We start from the raw sequence: 23,053 nt of genomic DNA, 5'->3' as shown, positions 1-23,053 counted from the left end.
TTGCTTCTATATTAGACTGACAAAAGATTGAACTTACCGGACACGTTCCATCTCGCTGGAAGTCTTTACCACAGCAAATGGCTCCCGGCGGCTCCAATCCCAGAAGTGGATTTCGTTGGCAGTGGCGATCAGCAGAAGTTGAGCCGTAGGGTGGAATGCCAGGGAAGCAATGGCATTGTTACTGTCAGTAAACCAGCTCTCACTACCACCCTAGGAACAGTAGATGACAGGCATCCTTAAATACATAAACTGATACAGAGATGCTCATGCCTCAAAAGCAACATCCCTGGTGTTTCAGGAAGGTCCCTTCAGGACAGCAGAGAACAGAAAAGCTACACATACTAAACATCATACCAAGCATGGGGATGACCATAAACTCACCAATTGTCTTCCAAGCATGCATGCGCCACTCCGGTCACATTTTCTACCAGTGCTTCCAATGAAATCATCCAGATTGTTCCCAGCGAGCTAATGCCACTGTGTTTCTATTGCTTGTACAAGCTCCTAGGGATTACCTGAGCAAGTCCTAGGTCTAATTTTACTGTGTGAATGAGGCACCAACACACAGAGCCGGTACCACAGCCATCAAACAATCAAACTGCACTGAAACATGAAACTCACACTAAGCATCACAATATAAGCAAAGGAATGATGTCCAAGAAACTCACATGCAAATCCCAGATGCGCACTTCGCCATCCAAACACCCGGAGGCAATGAGACCTGGGATTGTGGGGTGAAAGGTCACACACCATGGTGTTCGTCTGTGCCCGACAAGGGAATGAATGCACCTGCCAGTCTTCACCTCTGTGATGTAAATGTTGTGGTTGACATGAGTGGAAGCCATCAGTGTCCTGAGGAGGGAAAGAGGAAAACAATGGACATTAATGGACAGACAAGAAGATGATGTGGGATTAGGTTACAGATGTGGTGAGCGCTCTGGTAAGACCGCAATTCCACTACTTCATAGTCAAATGAATAATCAAACCTTTTCCCTACCAAGTAGCTTACATTGGTCAGAAAATGTATGTTTACATTACGGGAAGCTACTGTGAACAGTGTGAAAAAGAGGGAGAGGCTTTAGTGACCAGATCGCTCAGAGACTAACAGTATGATGTGGAATCCACTTGTCCAACACTGGATGCACACAGATGGCTATTATAGCACACAACATGTTCAACTTAAGGTATGTCAAGAATAAAGGTAATGAAGTTTATGGAGTCACATTGTCCACAATGGCATACGTCAAGAGAAATATAAAGAACCACATAAGTACAGGCTTACAGACTTTGCGCACCATTGAGATTCAGAGATCACAATATTTTTGGCAAATATTTTGCAGCTCAACATAAGCAGATTCTGATTGGTGCAACTGAAAGAGACTGCACATCTTGGGACTGAAATGCCACACAGCGTCTTTAGTATTAGGAATATATCTTATTACAGCAATGAGTAATTACTCTCACACACCCTTGAAGGAAAATGCTACTTACCCAGTAAGCATCTGTTCTTGGCATGTAGAGCTGTAGATTCGCATGCTTTGCATAATCCTGCCATCTAGTGTTGGGTCTGGATGTTTGCAAGTTGTTTTTCTTCGAAGAAGTCTTTTCCAGTCACGAGGCAGGTGACTCCTCCTTTCGGTGATGGTGAGCATGGGCATCGATTCCATTGTTAAATTGTTTTCCCAAAGAGGTTGAGAATGGAGTTAGTAAGAGTAGAATAGAGATGTCCATGTGTATGTATCTAAGTAATATATTACTGGACCAGGTACAGGTACCCGGGGAGGTGGGAGGGCGCATGTGAATCTAGAGCTCTAACATGCCAAGAACAGATGCTTACTGGGTAAGTAGTATCTTCGTTCGAGCCATGTGAGCTGGATATCACATGCTTTGCATAGACTATACAGCAGTAATCTGTAGCTGTTGCAGTTGTTTGAAAAAGTGTATGGAGAACTGCCTGGCCTACATTAGCTTGTTGTCTGGCTAACACATCTACACAATAGTGTTTTGTAAATGAGTGTGGTGTAGACAATGTTGCAGCTTTACCGATGTCAGCTATAGGGATGTTTAAAAGAATGCCATAGAAGCCCCTAGTTTGCGGGTAGAATGCGCTCTAGGGGGAACTGCTTTTGCATAGCATGTTTGAATACATTTAAATATCCACCGTGCAATACCGGATACCGGTCTTAGTGGGTCAAAGACTTTGTGGCCAGAATCTTCTCCAAAGAGATCTAGAGGTGGAGCCGCTATATTGCTGGTGCATTTCGTGACGCCCAGCCTGACAGTCACAGAGCGTCTTCTTGAATCGAAAAGATCAGCACACGTCGCAATCCTGTTTGTTGTGTTCCGGGACAGACAAGTTGCACACCGAGCAAGTCGGTGCGCGGATACTTGGCACAGCACCTAGGACAGAATTTAAATGGAGTCCGTTCCATCTACTCCAAGCTGACCTGACGCGGCTAGGCCCAACAGCCTTCCACGAAGTTTCTGATCAAAGTGTTCTGAGTCAATATGATACGCAGAGAATGGGAAACGCAATAGAATAACAATACCGTCGAGGGTAGTGGATTGCGCACTGAGGGGAACCCGAGAAACGTTGTCAGACTGGAGCGCCGCAATTCACGTCCGAACCCGATGGCAGAAAAAACACAATCCAACAGTGGAGTCGATGCCCATGCGCATCACCAAAAGGAGGAGTCACCTACCTCGTGACTGGAAAGACTTCTCTTCGGTCATCCACCTCAGAATTGATCTCTTGTTCTCATGGTTTTCCTCTCCCAACCCCCAGCCTCCAGCAGTCAGGCACTTCCCAGTCCGTCAACCAGTTTTCTAGGTCAGTCAAAGGCTCCCTGATTCCTCCCATTTCTTCTCATTCAGATTTCTCCTTGTGGCTCGCTTCAATAGCTTGTTTCTTTACTCCGCTGGCCCTCTACTTATGTCAAAAACATCCCCCATCTTTATTGTATTGTAATTGCATTTATATAGCGCTTACTACCCCTGACGAGGCGTCGAAGCGCTTTTTTCGGCGAAAGAGTATTAGTTTTGAATTGGTATAGTGAAGTATGAAAGTAATTCGAGTGGTGGAAAGGTTAGTCCAGTGGTTCCCAATCCGTGCGCCACGGCACCCCAGTGCGCCAATAAAAGTAGTAATGGCGCCACGAAAAGATGTGCCCCAAGCACAGAGTTTGGAAACTACTGACTGATACACAATAATAAAATACCAAGGGGTGGAGGGCATCATGCTGCAGACAGGGATTTCTAATCAGTGGCAGCTTTATTCTTTCAGTTCAAAAGCTGGAATTCCAGATGCCGGAAAAGGGCAAGCACTGCAGCACCTTCATTAGCAGTTCAGCCAGTGCCGTTCTGGGGAGGAGGACGGGGAACTGAGTGGGAAACACAAGATAAGCAGGCAGGTAGACGGGGCTGCGGGGATTTAGGTCAGTATGCCTGGAATGAGACTCGGAAGAGATACTGAAAAGGAAATAAAACATCCTGCAGCAATGAAAGTAAAAGTAAACATTTGCAGACAGCCTGATTTTACACACAGTGGCCCCTTGATAATGATTTATAGAGCCTGGGAGCCACCTCTGGTTCAGCGCTGCTGGCACAAGTGGACAGGTGAAAACTCATGGCTAATAGCCGCGCGTTCTTCAAATTACACATATTATGGGAAAATATCTCAGTAGGTTAACGTACCTGCTGCTAAGAGCTTTGTAAAACCTGTGGGTTAGAGAGATTTTGGAAAGACTAACCCTGGATTAAAATGAAAATGGTGTACATTTGCTTCCCTAATTTATGGTTTAAGCGCAATACTTGCCTATGTCTGCTGCTATTAGTCATTAACATGACATTTGCTATTTGTTTTATTCATGTCCTCCTTGCACAGACCAAGTAGTGTGTGCTCCCCTCTGGGTATAGGCCCCACCACCCACTCACTGATCTCCATTTCCGGACATGCCCGTGACTGCTGAACTTTGTCTTATTCTTCCTAATTTTCTATTTGACAAATTTTAAACACAACGGGGCTGTGCAAGCACAGGGATTGCTTTTCAGTCTTCTATCTGGTCCTGGGCACTCCGACACATCCAGCACTTCCCTCCTGATGTGCGCCACAGATTGATTTGAACCAAACCTCTTGTTAGAGTTTGCACAGTGTCACCCCAATAGTCCATGGATATGTTTTTGTTAAATATGTCACTGCTTTGAATGTCCTGTTTGAACAAGCCAGGTTTTGTGTGTGCCCCGGTCTAGATTGATGCACAACAAATGGACTGCTGAAGCATCGTAAATTGAAATGTACATTAATTAATACAGTGCAGTTTACTTATTGAATCATAAGATAGTTTGCAGCATTGAAATCAGCCTCTCCAATCATGCAGCTGTTGGTCCTGAGTTGGCCTTGATGCAGGCAGCACTGTGCTCACATGAATTTCCAAGTCGATCTTCGAGTCTCTTAAGCTGCCTGCTCTGTATTCTCAGTGGAAATGATTTAGCAATGCTTATTGTGTAGTGTAGCAAACAGGGCATGGTGGGACACTGATAGCAGGACAGGATCGCCGTAATAATCAGAACAGCAAAACTTTAAGTACTATGGCAGCAGGGAGAAGCCTGCTCTAGATTCCACACCACAATGCTGCTAATGCACATTCCAGATCTACCAATACATTTCACAGGGCTTCCAGTATACATTTCTGGGATGGCAGTGCCAATCATAGTACTATCAGAGCCAATGCATGCCAAAGAGCCCTTTGTGTGCATTTCAGTTCTTCCAGATCATCCAAGGAATGGAATATGCTACTTACCAGTATGCATCTGTTCTTGGCATGTAGAGCTGCAGATCCACACACTAGCATAGTAGATCGCCATCTGGTGTTGGGCGCGGATGCTTGCACTTTGTTGTTGTCTTGGAAGAAGTCTTTGTGGTCACGAGATCGGCGACTCCTGCCTTGGACGATAGTGCGCATGGGCATCAACTCCATCGTTAGATTGTTTTTTGCCATGATGGAGTTAGTAGACGAGAGAGAGATGTCCATGTGTGATATCTAAGTAAGATAATGCTGGAACAGATACAGGTCCCGGGGAGGTGGGTGGGCGTGTGTGGATCTGCAGCTCCACACGCCAAGAACAGATGCATACTGGTATGTAGCATATTCCGTTCGAGGCATATGAGCTGCAGATCACACACTAGCATAGAGTATATAGCAGTATCTCCCCTAGCGGTGGTCACCTGTATCGGTTGCAGCAGTTTGAAATAAAGTTTTAAGGACAGCTTGGCCCACAGAAGCTTGTTGCTTTGCTTGCACGTCAACACAATAGTGTTTAGTGAAGGTGTGTGTTGTAGACCATGTGGCTGCCTTACAAATGTCTTCTAAGGGAGTGTTCCCTAAGAATGCCATGGAAGCCCCTATTTTGCGTGTGGAATGCGGTCTAGGGGGAACTGTTAGTGTGCGTTTAGCTTTCTGGTAGCATATTTGGATACATTTAACTATCCACCTAGCAATCCCAGATTTGGAGATGGGTTGCCCTTATGTGGTGGAGAGAAAGCCACAAACAATTGTTTTGCGGAATGATTAGGTTCTGTCAATGTAGTAAAGAAGGGCTCTTTTAACATCCACGGTATGAAGAGCTCTTTCCTCTACAGAGTCTGGGTTTGGAAAGAACACTGGTAACTCTACTGATTAGTTAAGATGAAAAGGAGATATGACTTTTGGCAGGAATTTTGGATTTGTCCTAAGAACCACTTCGTTACGGTGTAACTGTAAGAATGGTTCTTGAATGGTTAAAGCCTGGATTTCACTTGCCCTTCTGAGGGATGTGATTGCGATAAGGAAAGCTACTTTCCATGTGAGGAACTGTAGTTTGCATTTATGCAGAGCTTCAAATGGGGGTCCCATGAGCCTAGTAAGAACAATGTTTAGATTCCACACTGGAGAGGGTGGTAATCTGGGAGGAATAATTCTTTTAAGTCCTTCCATGAAGGCTTTGATCGCAGGGACTCTAAAGAGTGACAAGTGCTGTCGATTTTGTAAGTAGGCTGCTAATGCTGCTAGGTGGAGACGTATGGATGAGTATGCTAAATAACATCTTTGCAAGTGTAGTAAGTAGCAAACAATGTTCTGGATGGATGCATCCAGTGGGTGTATATTATTGTTAGTGCAGTAAATGGCAAACCTTTTCCATTTTGCAGCATAGCAAGCTCTAGTGGTAGCTCTTCTGGCTTCTTTTATAATGTTCATGCAGTCTGGTGGCAGGTTAAGGTAACCGAACTCTAGGACTTCAGAAGCCAGATCGCCAGATTCAGTTGACCTGGATCTGGATGTCTGATCTCCCCATAGTTCTGGGTTATTAAGGACGGGGAGAGATGCAGTTTTTGGTGTGGAACTAGAGAGAGTTCCAGTAGTGTTGTGAACCAGGGCTGGTGTGCCATGTGGGAGCTACTAGGATCAGTTTGAGAGACTGCTGCCTGAGCTTGCGTACTACTAGTGGAATGAGTGGGAGAGGCGGAAAAGCATATGCAAATCTGCCTGACCAGTTCATCCATATCGCATTGCCCTTCGACTCCGGGTGGGGAAACCTGGCGGCGAAGGTTGGGCATTTTGCGTTTTCGTGTGTGGCGAACAGATCTATGTCTGGTTGGCCCCATTTTTGGAAAAAGGGCTGTAGAACTTGGGGATGTAGTTCCCATTCGTGGATCTGTTGTGTCTGCCGACTTAACAGGTCGGCAATCTGATTGTGAACCCCTGGAAGGTGTTCTGCAAGTAGGTATATGTTATGAGGAATGGCCCATCTCCAAATGTTCTGTGCAAGCTGGGACAGCTGCAGAGAATGTGTGCCTCCTTGTTTTTGTTTGTAATACATGGCTGTCATGTCCGTCCGGATGAGGACAGCCTTGTTCTATACATGTAGTTGGAAGGATTTTAGTGCTAGGAATACTGCTAGTAGTTCTAGGTAATTGATATGGAGCACTTTCTGTTGAGTGGTCCATTTGCCCTGAGTGGTATGTCCGAGGAGATGGGCTCCCCATCCTGTGAGTGATGCGTCTGTTGTCAGCACTATTTGTGGAAGAGGCTCTAGGAACGGCCGCCCTTTGGACAAGTTTGTTATGTTCCACCACGGTAGAGAGCGATGTGAGCGTCTGTCCACCAACACCAGATCTGTGAGTTGTCCGTGAGCCTGGTTCCACTGACGTGCTAGACATTCCTGTAAGGGACGCATTTGAAGTCTTGCATAAGGCACAATGAAGATGCAAGATGCCATCATGCCTATGAGCTGCATGAGCACTCTGGCTGGAAGAGTGTGTTGGGTTTTGGAAATTTTGTGATAAGAGCTTGTATACTGGCTATCCTGGCTGGACTGGGATATGCTAGGGCTGTGGAGGTGTATATGGTAGCTCCTAGATATTGGTGTATATGAGAGGGTTGGAGATGAGACTTGGGGTAGTTGATAGTGAACCCCAAGTTGTGTAATAGTTGGATGGTTTGGGGAGTGTGTAGAACACATTGTTCTAAGGAGTTAGCTTTTATTAGCCAGTCGTCTAGATACGGGAAGACATTAATTTGTTGTCTTCTGAGATGTGCTGCTACTACTCCAACACATTTTGTGAATACTCTGGGCGTGGTTGTTACCCCGAATGGAAGGTGTAGGACCGGGGGTCACCAGGCCCTATGGGGGTAGCGTGGCGCGAGCAGGTAGGCATCCAAAGGCTTACGCGTAAAGTGACCATACAGCACACCCATCCACTGAGACAGGAAACGCACGCAATAATTGACACCACAACAGTAGGTAGAATAAAACCAATCAGTTTTATTTAGATCAACATTGGGATCAAAAGCATTTCACCAGGAATAGATTGGGCAGTTCATTAACACATCAACCTGGCATGGAATCAAAGCGCGGCACCTGGCGATCCTGGAAAGCGTCAAACACAGCCTCTATGCAGAACGCGGCACAGGGCAATTCATCAGCGATTCAAACATGGCATTCAAGGATAGCGCTGCACATAGCAACTCACTAGCGCTTCAAAACATGGCATATAAACATAGCGCTGCACATAGCAACTCATTAGCGCTTCAAACATGGCATATAAACCTAGCGCTGCACATAGCAATTCACTAGCGCTTCAAACATGGCATATAAACATAGCGCTGCACATAGCCATTCACTAGCGCTTCAAACATGGCATATAAACCTAGCGCTGCACATAGCAATTCATCAGCGCTTCAAACATGGCATATAAACATAGCGCTGCACATAGCCATTCAATAGCGCTTCAAAACATGGCATTTAGGTATAGCCCTAAACATGGAGTATCTGCAGAGCCTTAAACATGGCCTACCACTACAGCGATACACAGTCCAGCAGGAGTAGAACCTCCTATCCGGTAGGGTTGGCCAGTCTCCACAATATCCTGTTTCTTGGGCCAACACTTAGCCCTTCACCGGGCACGAGTCAAGGGGGCCATGGGCCGACCTATTCCCCACTCCGGGGTAGTTGGGGGGCCAAGCGGGCCCAACGGTCGAATTCCCCGGGGGAGGGGTGTGCTCCGGGCCTCTCTAGGGCCTCCCGCCCTCCTCCCCGGGGTTTACTTGAAGCTTCAGCCTTGCAACTCCGCGGACGGGCGGGGGCTCACTCTCCACGGAGCCCCTCCCGCCAGCCGCGTAGATCTCCAGGCAATGTCCGGGCCGAGGGGGATGGCGCGGGGCTCCCGGCCGTTCCAGACGTGGCCGGGGAGCTCCGTGGTGATCGGAGACGGCTCCGGGTCCTCCTCTGGTTCCGGGGGACTCGGGGATTTCCCTGAAGGCTTCAGAGGCCCGCAGCCGCCAATGACAGCGCGGCTTGCGGGGGCGCGGCCCACTCGACGAATAGCACAGCGGCGGGGGCGGCGTTTGGCAGTCCGCCCCCGTCAGGTGATGCAGGCCTCGGCTTCAGGCCTACGCGGCCTCGATCGGATGGCTCGGCCTCACGAGGCCTTCCAGGGGATTCTAGCGGCCCTCTCCTTGCGGAGGGCCGCGTCGCAAGGTCGGCGACAACAGCGACGGGGCCCCGGTCTTCCCCGCGGGTCCCGGAGATAACGGGGATCGTCGCCCTGGCCTCAGCGGTGAGTGTTCCCTTTTCATGATCCCCGACGGGGGTGGGAGAAATTAAGAGGTGGCCTGCAGCTTGGGGGGTGGCGATGGGTTTGGCGCCCAGCGCCCCGTTTTCCCCCCAGAGACGCCCCAGCTCAGGGCAGGTAGGCTGGGAGGTGGCAGGCCACACGCCAGTGGCAGAACCAGCTAGGGAAGGGGTCCAGGTTAAGTCATGGAGCGCAGGAGTGGCACAGCGCAGGTACCTGGTCGATCCCCCAGCAGTTCTGTGGTAAGTTTCTGTGGTAAGTTCAGTTGGTAAGTTCTGTGGTAAGTTTCTTTGGTAAGTTCTTTGGTAAGTTTCTTGGCGCTGGTTGGATCTGGCGCCCTTAGTAGTTTGGTTCCTTGGGGGGAGGGGGTAGGTTGAGTTGGTGACTGAAGGGAGTTCTCAGTCAGGCTTGGTAGGTTGTCCCTGGGTTCCCCTCACGCTGGGCCAGATCAGTGGGCTAGTTCAGGATCCCTCACTCAACTTAAAAGGCAGCACCTCAGCCCTGTCACTTTCAGTGGCATAGGTCCCTGACTAGGCCCTACCGCCTAAAACTCCTGCGCCCCAACTGACTAAAAATGTTCCCTCCTTTCCTTAAGTATCCCTAGGTCAGGTGACCACCCTCTAAGGCGGCAAAAGTAAAGCCCACCCTTCTTCTAGAAGGTTCCAGCAAGTTCCAGGAGCTTCCCCACTCTAGCTATAGGACAAAAAGGCGGGCTGGTGTCGCAACAATGTTGTAGGGTCCCAGCCAGCTCCTGGCAACTAGGGTGCTACTAAAAAGGACACTCCGCAGTAGCAGGGGCTTGTGGCAGCCATATTGGGGGAAGAGAGCACCTGCACCTTAACACTGATTAGCAATGGAAAGGCGCTCGGAGACCTAAGGTCAATGAAAAAGAGGGTGGAAAAAATGAGGCAAGGGCAAAAACAGAGGGAAAGACCACCCTAGGGCTGAGAGGTCTAACAGAAGGACTGTGAACTGGTAGTGTTGTCCGTCCACCACAAACCTTAGGTACTTCCTGTGAGCAGGATGTATTGGAATGTGGAAGTAGGTGTCCTTGATTTCTAGTGTGGCAAGGAAATCGCCTTGTTGCAGCAGTGGGAGCACTTATTGAAGAATTATCATATGGAAATGATCTGAGTGTATATACAGATTTAGGGGTCTGAGGTCGAGTATTGGTCTCAGAGTCCCGTCCTTTTTGGGTATTAGGAAGTACAGCGAGTAGACCCCTGTTCCTTGATGCTGTAAGGGAACTGGCTCTATTGCGTGCTTTTGAAGCAGTGAGAGAACCTCTTGTTTGAGGAGCGTAAGATGGTCTGGGGACATTGGACGCTGTTTGGGTGGTATGAGTGGGGGGTAGCTGTAAGTTCCAGGCAGTAACCATACTGGATAATTTGTCTTACCCACTTGTCTGTTGTTATGGAGTTCCAGACAGGTAGGAACTGTGTTAGTCTGCCCCAACTGGAGTGGAATGGTCTGGGGGGAGCGGAGGAAAGTCACTATTTTGTGGCAGGGGAGGTGTGAGTGTTGTTACTACCTCGACCTCGTCCCTTGTTGTTGTTCCCTCTGTATCCTCCTCTAAAATATCCTCTACTGGTGGATGTTTGTGTAGTGGCTTTGAGTGTAGATGAGGTGTCTGCGTCCATATTTTTGGAGGCTCCTCTATAGAAGGAGCGCCGAAAAGAGCCACGTGTTTGTGGAGACTTTAATGCTCCCATGGACTTAGCAGTCTCTGTGTCCTTTTTCATTTTTTCAAGGGCAGTGTCTACAGCCCGCCCAAATAGCTGTTCTTGGTTGAATGGCTGACTGAGTATGGTAGTTTGTACCTCTGGCTTAAAGCCTGAAATGCGTAGCCAGGCATGTCGTCTAAGGAGCACACTGGTGTTAATTGCTCTAGAGGCAGTGTCTGCTGCGTCAAGTGCACATTTAATTGACGCATTTGAAATGAGCTTGCCCTCTTGGATAAGGTCATTTGCCTGGGTTTTATACTGGTCAGGCAGATGTAAGAGATTTTCTTACTGGTCGTAGTGTGCCCTGTCATAACGTGCCAGTAGTGCTTGGGTGTTGGCAATACGCCAGTGATTAGCGGCATGTGTTGCTACTCTTTTGCCAGATGCTTCTAGCAATTTGGATTCTTTGTCCGGGGGTGGCGCATCTCCAGAGGTCTCGGAGTTGGCGTGTTTCCTAGCATTGGAAACAACCAGAGAATCCAAAGGCAACTGTCCTTTGATGTAAGTAGGATCTTCAGGGGCAGGCCTATATTTCTTTTCTATTCTAGGGTTAAGAACCCTGGCACGGGGGGGGAGGAGCCAAGATGGCGACCGGGACGGCAGCGTAGACTCCCAGCTCCGTGAACCTCCGCATCCCGCACGGATATCCTGCATGAGATCCTCAGCCTGCGCTACGCGCTCGTATTTGTGAATGAGAGTGGCAACCGACCGTGTGCCTCCGAAGTTTCTGGCGGCGGTACCGCCGGAGAAATGTGCCTTTGAAATTTGCGGCCCGTGCAGCCCTGGAGCCAGGACCTCGAGTGGACGCCTTGGCCGGGTGGCAGTTCAACAACAGCGGCCTGTGGTGACTGGGTGGAGTCGGACCACCGGAGCGGTGCACACCTAGGCCTACATTTCGCCGCGGCCGTTCCTACCGCTAAGCGTAGCGGACCGAGTGCATGCCCGGGGTGGCAATTCTGAGATTCTCCGGTGATTGCCCCTGCCTTTGACGGTGAGCTGCCCGGACGCTGCCCGTAACTCGCCCTGATTCTTGCGGGCTGCTCCCGGATTTTCGCGGGCGCTGGTCCGTGGTGGGGACGACTGTTGCCCGTGACCACACAACGGATAATTTTTGCCTGCCCCCGGAACCCTGTTTCCAGCGACGTGGACCTTGAGGCGCTTGTCCCTGGGTCCCGGTCCCAATACGGGTCGGGCCTACCCGGCGGCCATCTTGGTATGATGAAGCCTACCATCCTGTCCACCGGGTCACAGCAGGATTGGGAGTGTGTGACTTTTGGGAGTGTGGCGGAGCGATCGCAGAGAGCTGTGCTGGGGTACGGCGACCTCCTCGAGGCTCTCGGTGCCCTTCATTCCACCTTGGTTCATGGCATCGGGGTCTTGGGGAGTAAGCTCGATGGTGTGGCATCAGCGTCGGGACAGTTGCGGCCTGCCTGTCCTCAGGTACACAGGGACTTCCCACACTGCACACAGGAGGATAATGTCGCGGCCACCCCTGAGATTAGTGAACAGCTGGAAACTCCGGACAGTATGCTTCCGTGTGATCGGCTGGCTGTGGGTCTGATCTGTTCCGGAGGTATTGGACCTGAGTGGGAGGTGGTGGCCTCGTCCCGTGCACGGCCTCCGGCGACCCAGGGAAAATTCAAGCAACAGTTGTCTACTTTGGCTGATTCCGCCTTCCTGGACCTTGTGTGCAGTGCAGATCCTGGGGCAACACTGGGAAAGACGTCCCTCCATGATGCGGACTGTGTTGGTACTCAGAGACTTCCACCCCACCTGTGTGCGTCGCTTCCCGGTCGTTTTTGGACACTCCTTTACCTTGTAACATTGGACATGGCGCTGGGTCGAGGGGTATGCATGGGCAGATTTGCAAAGAGTGGTCAAGGATAAGGCTGATCCTTCAGGGGTGGTCATCTAGTAGACGGGCGGGCTCAGGGGTTGCGTGCTCTCATGGCATAGCTATTAGTATAATTGGTGCATAATGCTCCCCATCTTTCTTTGACATGGTCGATTTTGTGCTGCTTACTGTTTGCCTTGGGGAAAACTTACCGTGCGGGAGGGAGAAGCCGGGGGCATGTTTTGAAGGCCCTCCTCCAGTTTATTAATACTCTCTCTACCCCCCCGTCTGGTGGGGTTCTTTTCTTACTCCCTTTTCTCTGTTCTTCTATATTTCGGGTCTGGTTCCAGGGCGACAGGCACACTGCTGGGGGGGGGGGGCCGTACTCATCTGCAGAGGTGCAGGGTGGGGGGTTGGGGAAGGGGAAGGGGATTCTTTAGTCTTTACCCTTTTTTTCCATGGCCTCCTTTTTCTTCTCTGATTCTTCTTTGTTTTTCTTTTCTGGGATCAGCGTGGTACAACTGCTTGGTTGTGAATCACTGCTTTTTCATGTGTGCCACAATTTCCGGGGTGTTTTCTGGGCTTTAGGGCATGGGACTGCAGGCGCAACTGGTCATGATACTTCTCTACATCCTGCACTTCCTGTTTAGCGCCATTGACTCGATAGATTGCCGTTTATTGTTTACGTTTGTTATTCTGCCTGCCATTTTTCGCTGCTGGGAAATTGTTTGGCACCTAATCCTTTCGTCTTTCCCTATTATAAAATGAAAGCCTTCTTAATCCTGGTGTCCTACTTGCGCCATTCACTGGCCGAGAATATATTAGCACGGAGATTCTGCTCCCCGAGGTTCTGCCTGTGTCAACATTGGATCTCTGTTGCTTTGACTGCTTAGCGGCCGGCCCCGGGGGGTTGTAGGCCCATACTTGTTATTGGTTGAAATGCTAATAAAGGTTTTTCAAAAAAAAAAAAAAAAAAAAGAACCCTGGCACGGACGGGGTCTTTAAATACTTCAGGGGTATGCTTAACGACTCCTTTGATCATAGGTAGCATTTGAACTGACTTTTGAGATTGTTCAAAAGTATCTAAAAGGAAATCTTCCTCTGTTGCGTCGGAGTGCATTGTAACGCCATGGTAAAGTGCCGCTCTATTTATTACTTGGCCAAACCCCAGGTGATCATCTGGGGGAGATGGTTTTGAGGGATATGGCTGTGGGTCTGGCAGGTCTGTTGGGATAGGGAATGCCCAGTCATCAAGTGGTGAGGTATCTGGATCTGTGAACGGGTCATTAGGATCACCCCCACCCCCTAGGTCATCATCATCATCATCATCTGGGAGGTGGTGTATGTGGTGTATGTGGTGGAGAAGTTACAGGTAAGGGTGGTGTAGGCAGAGGTGCTGGGTTAGAAGGCAGTATAGGAGAAGAAGGGGGCATAGGCGATGTTGCAGAGTCCTTCTTGTGTATAGGAACTGGAGCAGATGGTGCGTCCACTTTTCGTTTCTTACATGGCACAGCCGTGACATGTCCAGTTTTTGGGTTAATATAAATCTTTTTCTGCCTTGGATCGATGGGATCTGGGTGAAAAATTTCTTGTTCCTCGGAAACGGTTTTCAGTGCCGATTTTTTCGGTTCCGATCGAGGTTGTGGTTGATCCGTGTATGTTTTGGCTTTAGGAGGTGTATCAGAGTCCTTAGCCATTTGTTTCGGTGCCGACGATGTTAGTTTCGGAGCCGAAGATGGATCTTTAGGCTTGGGAACCTTCGACACCAGCCTATCTATTGGCCTTGGCGTTTTCGGGGCCGATTTGGAGGTGGAAGGCGTCGGAGCCGATTTCGGCGCAGAGTGTTCTTTTGGCTTCGGTCCTGAACTACCGGAAGGCTTGCGTTTCTTCGGAGCCGAGCCCGGAGGCGGGGCTTCTGAAGGATGTTTTCGGTCTCGACTAGGGCCAACAGGCGAAGTCTTGACCACTGCCTTTGGTTTTGGAGGGGTTGGGCCAGTGGCAGTAGTACTCACACGTTGCCCAAGAGTGATAAGGTCGTCTGAGTCCTCTGCCTCGGAGATGATTTCGAGATCCTCGGAATCTTCTTCTGGGACATCGGGGCCTTCATCAAAGATGTCCTCTGGTTCCGGAGCTGGTCTCTGTGCCATGATGTGTCTTCTAGCTCTTCGATCTCGAATGGTCTTTTTGGAGCGAAAGGATGCACAGGCTGGACAGCTGGACTCATCGTTTTCAGGTAATAGGCACAGGTTGCAGACCTTGTGATGGTCACTGTGTGGAAATTTTGCTCCACACTGGGGGCATTTCTTGAAAGGCGTCCTTTCCATGAGCCGTAGGCCTTACGTAGTGGATAGGCCCAGCGGCCCGCGTCGACGTCCGGAATCGAGCCGAAGAAATTGATGTCAAAGATGAGGGGGAGTCGATGGTTTTTCTGTCATTTTTGCGCTTCGAGAAGCTTGGAATTGAGAATTCCAACCGGATCGGAAAGTTGCATCTGAACCCAATGGCGGAAAAAACTATCTAACTATGGAGTTGATGCCCATGTGCACTGTCGTCCAAGGGAGGAGTAACCTATCTCGTGACCACAAAGACTTCTTCCAAGACAACAACAACGTGCAAGCATCCGAGCTTAACACCAGATGGCGATCTACTATGCTAGTGTGTGATCTGCAACTCATATGCCTCGAACATAAGGGTTGCTTTGCCCTGCCCTCTGCATGATCCGAGTGCCCCTTGTTTGGTAAAGTGCAGCCATGTGTCTCTTCATTCTACACATATCAATTGTGCTTTACCGCCACAAATTTTTAAACACACAATAGCTGCACTCTTACACCTAGAGATCTTGAGAAAGATGCCAATGATAATTATTTATTTTGACGCCTGCCCATCTCCCCCTCCATTTGGGTCCCAGGAAGGAGTCCCACGTCTATGAATATTATTATACCTTCATCGGCTTCATCCCAATTATTTTCAGGGAGAGAAATGGAAGTACTACAGAGGCTTGGCTTGCATCCTCCCACCCGCCAAAAGAAAGGGAGATAATGGGGAGCAGTGGCCAATGGGCAATAGATCAAGGGAGCCGCAAGTCGAAGAAGTCTGGTAACCACTGGGTTAGTCAGTTATTTGGATTCAGAAGGATAGCAGAGGGATAGAAGTGGGAACAAGTTTTGCATTTATATAGAACTTGTTACCCCTGATGGGGTGTTGAAGCTCTTTTTTTTTGGGCGAGTAGCACGTTACTACGGAACCCATAAAGTATCTTTATCACCTTCATCACACCAAGTACTGCTCTTTAAATTCATCTTTCCCACTCTCCATCGCTTGTAAGGTCAAATAATGTTATGTAATTTTATGGTTGCTGCCTACATAGGGCTGATGTTAATGTTAATGACATTTATAGAGCGCACTGCTACCCGAAGGTGTCCTGGCGCTATTGTCATCTATCCAAGGTCATCATAGGTGTGGAACATGCCATGCATGTCCCAATGCTATTGTAAACGACAAAATCAAAATCCGCACCCCCACTATCAAGCTACGTGAAATGACCAACTGTAGAACTTCCAATTGCGTCTATGTTTTCCTGTGCCCTTGTGAACTTCCCTATGTTGGAGAAACAGCCAGGGAATGTAAAGTTTGCATAGGAGAACACAAGTCTAATATTAGACGTGTGAACCTTTTAGCCCCTGTGGTGTCTCATTGGAAAGAGGCCAAACACAATGAAAATGACCTACGCTATACCATCTTGGAAAAAATACTTTGCCACAAAGGCAATGATGGTAAAAATATTCGGAAAAAACGGGAGGTATTCTGGATTTTTCTTCTGGTCGCCAAAAATAACGGCCTAAATGGGAAAATCCTATTATATAAATAGCAGTTAATTATTCTTTCAATTCAGACTTTTCCTGGTTTTCATTCTAACCAGTAGTACATTTTATTAAGCGCAGGGCCGTTTCTAGGTGTTTTGCCGCCCTAGGCGAGAATTGAAAAATGCAGCACCCTCCCTTTTACTACAATCACTCTCTCCCCCTGTCATCCAGGCCAGAAGAATTGATGCATTTGATATTCCCAGACTCATGTTTTTTACCGCCTTCCCCGTTTTGCCGCCCTAGGCAGCCGCCTAGTCTTGCCTAATGGTAGAAACGGCCCTGATTATGCGTCCTCAATCCCCGTTTATTCTCCGTTAAACATTCTCGGGCCTCTGTTATCCTGTAAATTCCTGCTTCAGAATAACTGTTTTCCATTACGATGACCTATGGGCAGGATCTTTCTAAATTTTTTGTATCTTGATTTTTTATTATTGATTATTTAACTTTTCGAACTTGTCTGCCACTTATTTTGTTACTTTGTTTCCTTATTGATATTATTTTGGTTTGTTCCTTATGGCATTTATAGACCGCTTGTCCTATAGGGATCCCTTTGTTTTTCAATTCCTCATATGGATCGTTTTGCATGTATATTTTGAAATCATCTGTCCATGTTTTACAATAGTATTCTGTTTTTGGGTTCCTGTCTGTTTAAATTCTGGCCACTATCACGTGTTTCCGAGGTTCTTCTTCCGGGCTTTTTTGAATCAGTCCGTCCCCTCGGCATTATTTAAATCCCGCGCGTTTTCCCGAGTGTTTTACAACTGTTATCGGCAGAGTGTTGCTTCCATGACATTATCGAGTGGCCATCTCCTTTTATCTTCAAGCAGTTACTTGTCAGGTGAGATCTCCTAATTCGATTATTCTCATTTATTTTATATTCCGCTCTAGTTAGCCTTTAATCTTTTATGTTTTTTCTTAGCTCCTGTTTATTATCATTTTAGGAGTTGAAAATGGATTACTAAAATCACTTCCATTCAGCGGATAGAATCTTTCGGAACAAGCGTGTTTATTTCATCTACACGCGACTGCTCGGCAGATTAAAGGTACCCTCTACGGGGTGATTATGATTTAGGATACTTTCCTCGCTATGTATACATGTTTTTCATGATATGTCTATCTTTTTGTATACATATATTATAATATGTGTTCCTATTGCGATTTCAATCCCAATATGGGTTATCTTTACAAACTTCCACCTATATCCTTATTTGCACTTTTTAAAAAACGATAGTTTTTTAAATCTCAGCCCACGGCTTTCTAGTGTGTAGTGGTTTAATTCTCAGTACCGTTACCACCCTCATGTTAAACCCTAATTTACCGTTTAGAGTATAATCGATTTACACCACAGTTATCTGCTGCTTATATTGCAGCGTGTCTGTCCTAACGTGATTATTATCTCACTAGGTCCATATGTTTTATGCGCTAATCTGCTCTATCTGTAGATCCGCAAACATCTACACTGCTCTTTTTGCATAACTGAGCACTGTCTTACTTATCCCAACTTCTACCATTGCACTAGATCGCCAGTCCTTTTAGAGTCAGCGGCGATCTGTAGGGTTATTTTCATCTGCATTATTACCCTGTGTGACCGGTTTTTGTTTTCTAAATTAACTTTTTTTAAATATTTACACTAGTATCCTGCAATCGATACAATGTAATGTGTCCTGGTAATCGTTTGTATCGTTTCCTCTGTTTCTTTTAGATAGACGACAGTCCAGAGCGAACAAACCCATTGTGTGAAACCCTTTCTATTTTCAGCGTGTTTCCATGAATTTTTGCCAATACCGTGGCCTTTACTTCATCGAACTCTCAGGCAAGTTTATTTGTTGCTCTTCTATGTTAGGTATCCTTTATTGGTATGTCGTTTACGGTCTTTTCATATCGAGCCCTGCGATATTTTTTCTACATTTTTTCTATATTATATTTATTTTACAGATACATCAGATTCATCACTCAATACTTTCATTGGGATTACTTTTACTTCCTCTACAATTCTCTCACGCTTAGGTGAGTTTTTCATTAACGTCAAAACCTTTCTCGGTCCAATCCCTTCCTGTCGAGCAACCATAAAGAATTATCTTTTGAATCCTGTTTCTAGTCTACACTGTCCTGACTTCCCCTTTTTTCCCTATTTTTCACCTACCTTATTTTGCTGTCTTTGTCTGTTTTGTTTTCCTTTGTCTTCTCATCTTTTTTCAAGAAATAAAATCCTTTTTCCTCCTTTTTTGTATTCTCTTGAATGTTTGGTGTTTTTATCATATTTTCATTTATTCAGCTTTTCTCTTGTCTTACCCTATTTATACCTTTTGAATATTAGTTGTTTTTGTGTGCAGTCAATTGATTTTGTGAAGTCTCCAATTTGGGCTAGTTTATCATGCATTGAATGTTGTTGTCCTCAGGCCAGGCCATTTATGTTTCGTGTGGCGGTTAATTAATATTACTGCCACATATGTATCTGTTAATAGATTGCTTACTTAGTTCTAATCAACAAACAATATGTATATTTTGGACATCTTTTTTATCACCCTACAGGCCCCCTAGACCCCTGAAACGTACACTGTTCATGCCCTGATGGTGACACCCATGAGAAAGGGTGACAGCACCGAATCACGCATTGGCGTGTTTTTCTTGTTCTTTGTTCTCTGAACTGACCCAAATGATCCATATCATCTTTTGGTCGGAATATTTCTTTTGATACAGATTGAATGTTTTAGCGATAAGTGCGGAGTATTAAATCAGGCTGCGAATGGGACTTTGAATGTTTGAGTTGTATGAATGAGGGTTGTTCGGCTGTCCATTTAAATTGTTAACTTGTTGGGGCCATTTTTGTTGTACATATTTTATTATATAATAATTAGGAATTCTGACACCAAATCATTTTTTGTTATGAATATCAACAAAAAAAAAAAAATGTCATAATTTGTTAGCCCATTTGCTTCTTTTTGCATATTTGATCTAGCCTGAAGGATTTCTTTGACTTAACGACTTATTAGCGTTTATAGAACTCAGATAAGTGGAGCACCTTCTTGTCTTATTGGTTTTCTTTCCCCTTTTGCTCTAGCTCAATCAATCTAGGGGTACCCCCTTATTACTAGTGGTTAATCCATCAGTACCATGAAAGCACTGCAGGAGAAGAAAGAAGGGACCGGTGTACGAAGAGCGCAAGGATAAATCTGAGTGCACATGAAAAGCAATGCAGGGAAACGTATAGAATTATATCATTCACATGACTGAACCATGGCCATTTCCCAGGGCACTGAAAGAGTTAGGACCTTTCATCGTTACTAGGCAGCCCGGTATGTAAGATGAACCACTCACGTGTTCCATTAGTGTAGGACAGGGCCTCTTTTGACATGGTTAGCCACCACTTTTTGCCTGATGTATGATTTGATTTCGAATTGAAAGTGCACTGGGCCCCTATCAACCAGGTTTTCCAGTGTCAGATCACTTTCCTAAAACTGTACCACGATTGGCACAACTTCAGCAACCCCTATAAGTCCCTAGCAAATGGTACCCTTGGGCCCTAGGGCACTGGTACTCAAGGGTGTCCTCTAGGGCTGCAGCACAAATTGTGGCAAACCACAGACCGATCACCATGCACACACTGCCATTGCAGGCTGTGTGTCTTGGTGCAGAGAAAACTGAAGAGTCGACATGGCACACAGCCCTGTGTGACATGCCCCATAGACATTGCATGAGGCTTAGGTAAGTCACCCCTACTGAAGGCCTTATAGCCTTATGACAGGGTGCACTATATTCCATGTGTGGACATATCTGCATGAGCAGATTTTGCAGGGTCATATCAAGTCCATTCTTAGATATTGTAAGTGCACAGGGAACCCATAGAGTACATGGGCTGAACACCTGTCATTTCAAGTTTCCTAGCTCTGTGGTGGCTTCACTGTACCCCAAGATGTTTGGTACCAAACATTTCATCTAAATAAATCCTCACTGATGCCAGTGTTGCATTAATTAATAAATGCACACAGGAGACCCTTTACAGAGTCCCCTGAAAACCTACCAAGCACTGGTGTGGTCTCGGACTAGTCTTAGCCTGCCACCACCAGACATGTTTCTGACCTCATGGGGTGAGGGACAGCGCTCTCAGAGGCCAGGAACAAAACCTGCTCTGGTAGAAGTGCTTCACACCTCCTTCAGACCAGGATTGCCTTCGAGGGCGGGGAGCTTGAAAGGTGATGACTCTTGAAATGCGATCCAGGCAATTCCAGATAGTGGAGGATGCCAACTCCCCCTTTCCTGTTCCACATCTGGCAGGAGGAGAGGCAAGAAAATTAGTTAAATTAGGAGGTGGGTCTCCAGCTAGCCAACACCACCCATAATGTGGGACAGGCGGCGTGGACCCCACTATTTATTTCTCTCCATCTTGGTTTGTGAGGGAAATAGCAAATTAGGATCAGGGTAAAGCCCCTTGCCAGAGGAACTGGTCAGTTAGAGGGTGTAGACACCCTAAAGGTAGATAGCCCATTGGCTAATAACCATCTCCCCCTGTAAAGTCCCTAAATTTAGTATTTAGGTGGCATCCCTGGACCCTGAACTTAGATTCAAAGAACACAGAGAAGAAAAGGACAAAGAAAAGCTGCAGACCCGAAGACTGAAATCCCGCTACACAAACCTGGTGCCAAACCTTGCATGCTACCTTAAGGACTCCACAACCGTAGTGTGCTGTCTCGTCCTGCATCTGTGAGATCTCCTGGATCCCCGTAGCTCCTCCAGCCTTCTACAAATCACCAAAGAACTCCCTTGGAGTAGAGGTACTAATCCCCTGCAGACCGCAAGCACCGAATCCGCAAAGTTTGGGTTGTCGACTTGCTGCTCCCCAGTGACTCCAACACAGCACCCTAACCTTAAGTGGTACACCAGCTCCTGAGGATCAAATCTGTCTCGCCACCAAGTTTGGAGACACCAGAATCTACCGGAGCCGTGCCTCACCAACACCTGGGGTACGGGACCCCCTTCAGCATTCACCAAGACGAAGAGTCCAGTCTGGACTCCAACTGCCCAGGACGCAAGCATGCATCAAGGTACGTAGAGACCCCTGAGGCCCACGTTGTGAGAGGCCCAGCTGTCCCGGAATCGCCTCTCCAAACTGTCTGCTCCGGACTGTGAGGACAACTCAAGGTACGCTGCCCGGCTGACCTATCAGCTCTGCACCCGGCCCAACTGGTCTTGGTAATGATGATTCAGCTGTGCTTCTGTGGTACTGAGCCCCTTGTGACCTGCTCCCTCAAGTGGGACCTCTTGAACTTACCTTTAAGTCCCTCTTTGCAGTGTGTTTTGAAGTGGCCCCCTTCTTCCTAGCGCAACAGCTACCAACGACCTCAGCACCCTGCTCTCGGCCGAATCCGGGACGCTCCTGAGAATCTTCTGGTGGAACTTTGGTCCTGGCATTGCTAGTTACTTAAACCCTGAAGGTAAACCTTGAGATCCAACTGTGTGATTTTATATGCATTTTTCCATTTTCTCCCATTGGTTTCAATGGCGAGTAATTGCACGCAAAAATAATTCATTTAGCGAACTTTGAAAATTGTGTGTCTCATTTATTGCCTCTGTGAGTACCACAAATGCTTAGCACTGCCCTCTGATGTGCCTGACTGCTCTTCCACGCTGCCACAAAATAGAGCATTAGTATTATCGACTTTTGCCTCTGTCTACCAATCTGAGACTCGCTGTACGCTCTCAGTATATAGAGAGTCAGAGTCATACAATTAGCCAACTGAGAATGGCTTGTTGATTTTTCAGTTACAAGGGACAAGTAAGCGTAAGTTTCTGAAACATTTCACTAAACCCAGGTATAGTTTATATGTACTGAATACTGTACATCAATACTGTACATCATGATGACAAAGTTCAGAGCAAGGAGGTTTTGGTCAATACCCTAAACACAACAGCAGCTTGAGAGTACGGAAGGAGTCAACAGGCGACTTTGCAAAATGAAGAAAGGACAACTTCTCACCAGCAGGTTTCTGCCCTAGCAAATACCAGCGGCTTGGAGGTACATGGCTTTCCAATCAGTGGAGACTAGCAAAATTAATGCAACCTTTGCGAGTTCGGACATGTTTTCTCCGAAATATGCAAGAATATTTGAGCTTATGAAACTATTTATCTGCAGTCCCACTATTTGGAATTAATCACCACTTTGACAATTAGTGCCTGTTAGAATGGCGACCTCCGGAGCGTCAGATGGTGTCGGACTGACCGCCCCGGGAGGCACCGTTCCGTAAGGATGCAGCCGAGCGCCGCTGAGAGGCCTCCTGGCGAGGGCCTTCTCCTAGGATTGTACAGCCAAGTAATCCCCTCCCACCACAAAGGGACACAACCAGGTTATCGATGCTCACAAGTCGTTTATCAGAATTAAGAATCGGTCTCCGTAGGCAATATTTACAGGTAGATCAAGGGATCCAAAAGAGTCTCAGGGTTTGGTTAGGAACGGGGGTAGCGGGACAGTCTCAGTGTCAGCCCGGGACGTAGTCCGCAGGGTTCGAGGGGTCGCTTCGGTGAGGTC

At 47.3% G+C, this 23,053-nt stretch overlaps 1 protein-coding gene across 2 annotated transcripts in view; it reads right to left on the bottom strand.

Annotated features, from left to right (window-relative positions):
- AMBRA1 (autophagy and beclin 1 regulator 1) overlaps positions 1-23,053 on the bottom strand; it is a 764,496-nt gene that overhangs the window by 714,465 nt on the left and 26,978 nt on the right. For both annotated transcript variants that reach the window (XM_085646678.1, XM_085646680.1), the window contains exons 4-5: positions 669-852; positions 38-210 (exon numbers count right to left, since the gene is read on the bottom strand). In XM_085646678.1, coding sequence (XP_085502804.1) covers positions 38-210; positions 669-852 — 357 coding nt within the window. The remainder of the gene's footprint in view (positions 1-37; positions 211-668; positions 853-23,053) is intronic.

Source organism: Triturus cristatus, chromosome 3_1 (assembly GCF_964204655.1).
Source record: "Triturus cristatus chromosome 3_1, aTriCri1.1, whole genome shotgun sequence".
Classification (NCBI taxonomy): Eukaryota; Metazoa; Chordata; class Amphibia; order Caudata; family Salamandridae; genus Triturus; species Triturus cristatus.
Note: the sequence above shows the minus strand (reverse complement) of the source record. Positions and strands in the feature narration are given on the sequence as shown.